We start from the raw sequence: 1,581 nt of genomic DNA on the forward strand, positions 1-1,581 counted from the left end.
CGTATTGATCTTTCGAATAAAAAAAAAATTTTGATTACAATTTAATTTTTTGTGTTATTTTTTACAATTTCAAGTTCTATCGGGCTTAAAAAAACACCCTATATATATATATACATTTTGAAATATAGCAATAGTGAAGCATTGCAGGGTCAGCTAGTTAATCTATAAAAATAAAACAAATCATTATTCCAATGATTTTTATTCGTGAGTTGCATTTATCATGAATTGGTTTTGTGACAGCTATGAGAATCAGAAGTTGAGAGTTGAGATCTCATTCACGACCCAATACACAGCAATTGTGTCAAGGAGGTACATAGGATCTTAGTTGGCACCTAAAGCTGACAAACAGTTCTCAAGTTGATTTCTTCGTGACTACAATGCTTAGCTTTCATGAAACTACTATTAGCATAGTTCTTACCTTTGGTCTGGAAAGTTGGATCAAATCACAAGATAGATCCACATTATTTGAGCCCGATCTCACTGAGGGACCTGTAGGATGCCAACATGAAGAGATTGAGGTTATATGCCGAGATATTGCAGATTGCATCAATGCGTGTTACCATCAATGGTCATATCATTATGAGGCGTGCCAGCAGAATGGGATGTAACATGAAAACTTCTTTAAATAGCAGGTTCCAGTCAGTGAAGATGGCAGATTGACGGACGCTGCGATGTGTAGGCGGTGTGACAGCAGAAGTCGACCTAGGACTCGTATGGGGTCGTTTTGAATGTTGGGATTCCAGATTTATAAAGTTGCAGCGTTGGTGAAGTAAGATCATTGGATTCAAGATGTAAGTTTCATTTAGCTGTCATAACCCTAGAATTAAAATAAAATATTAGTTTCAAGTAACATTTGCATATATGGGTCATTTGGATATATAGGTCATTCTCACACAGGTATCCACTTTTAGACTGGGTTTTTAACCACTAAAGGTGGCGCGAGGTGGTGGGTTTGACAGGAAGACAGGACAGGGCTTGTACACCATAAAAGGCGAGTTGCTTTTACCACCACTTTCGTCAATATTTTATCCTAATTAATAGAATTGTTATTATAAAATTTAATAATGCAGACTTACTTAAAAACATCTTTTATTTTTAAATTATTTTAAAATATTTTTTAAAACAGAACAGTTTTTAATAAAAATGAATTTTTCAAAAGATCTTTAGCACCCATTTATTTATTTTTTCTTCTTTGAGATATCATAAGGATGACTTTTCACTCTCTCTCCTATTCCTCTTTCTCCCTCAATTCTTGTTGAGATAAATTGTTTTATTGTGTTTGTCTATCAATTTATATTCATTGAAAGATTTGTGCGGTTGACACTGGCAACACTGCTGATTGTAACCACCTTCCCGCTACGGACGAAGTCGTTTAACCAAGCTCTTGCCCTCATGGCGTTTTGTTATGTGTTTATATGTAATGAGCCTTTTTATAATTATATTCATGTTTTATCGACTCTGCTAGTTTTTATTTAACCCATTTACTTCAATAGGTTATGGGTCTAGCAACTTCTAGCGCGTAATTTCGGAGATAAAAGTCGGTTTGGTTATTGAAGTGATAGTGTCCCCGTATATTGTTTT

At 34.8% G+C, this 1,581-nt stretch overlaps 2 protein-coding genes across 2 annotated transcripts in view; one reads left to right on the plus strand and one right to left on the minus strand.

Annotated features, from left to right (window-relative positions):
* Nucleotides 1-180: 180 nt before the first annotated feature.
* Nucleotides 181-1,581, minus strand: part of LOC136796123 (piezo-type mechanosensitive ion channel component-like) — a 39,890-nt gene continuing 38,489 nt past the window's right edge. The window contains exon 5 of the mRNA XM_067048893.1: nucleotides 181-817. The gene's annotated coding sequence lies outside the window, so the exon portion shown is untranslated. The remainder of the gene's footprint in view (nucleotides 818-1,581) is intronic.
* LOC136796111 (uncharacterized) overlaps nucleotides 505-1,581 on the plus strand; it is a 3,149-nt gene continuing 2,072 nt past the window's right edge. The window contains exon 1 of the mRNA XM_067048855.1: nucleotides 505-604. Coding sequence (XP_066904956.1) covers nucleotides 505-604 — 100 coding nt within the window. The remainder of the gene's footprint in view (nucleotides 605-1,581) is intronic.

Source organism: Halyomorpha halys, unplaced genomic scaffold, assembly GCF_000696795.3.
Source record: "Halyomorpha halys isolate HHAL.00 unplaced genomic scaffold, Hhal_1.1 Scaffold91.1, whole genome shotgun sequence".
In the NCBI taxonomy this organism is placed as follows: domain Eukaryota; kingdom Metazoa; phylum Arthropoda; class Insecta; order Hemiptera; family Pentatomidae; genus Halyomorpha; species Halyomorpha halys.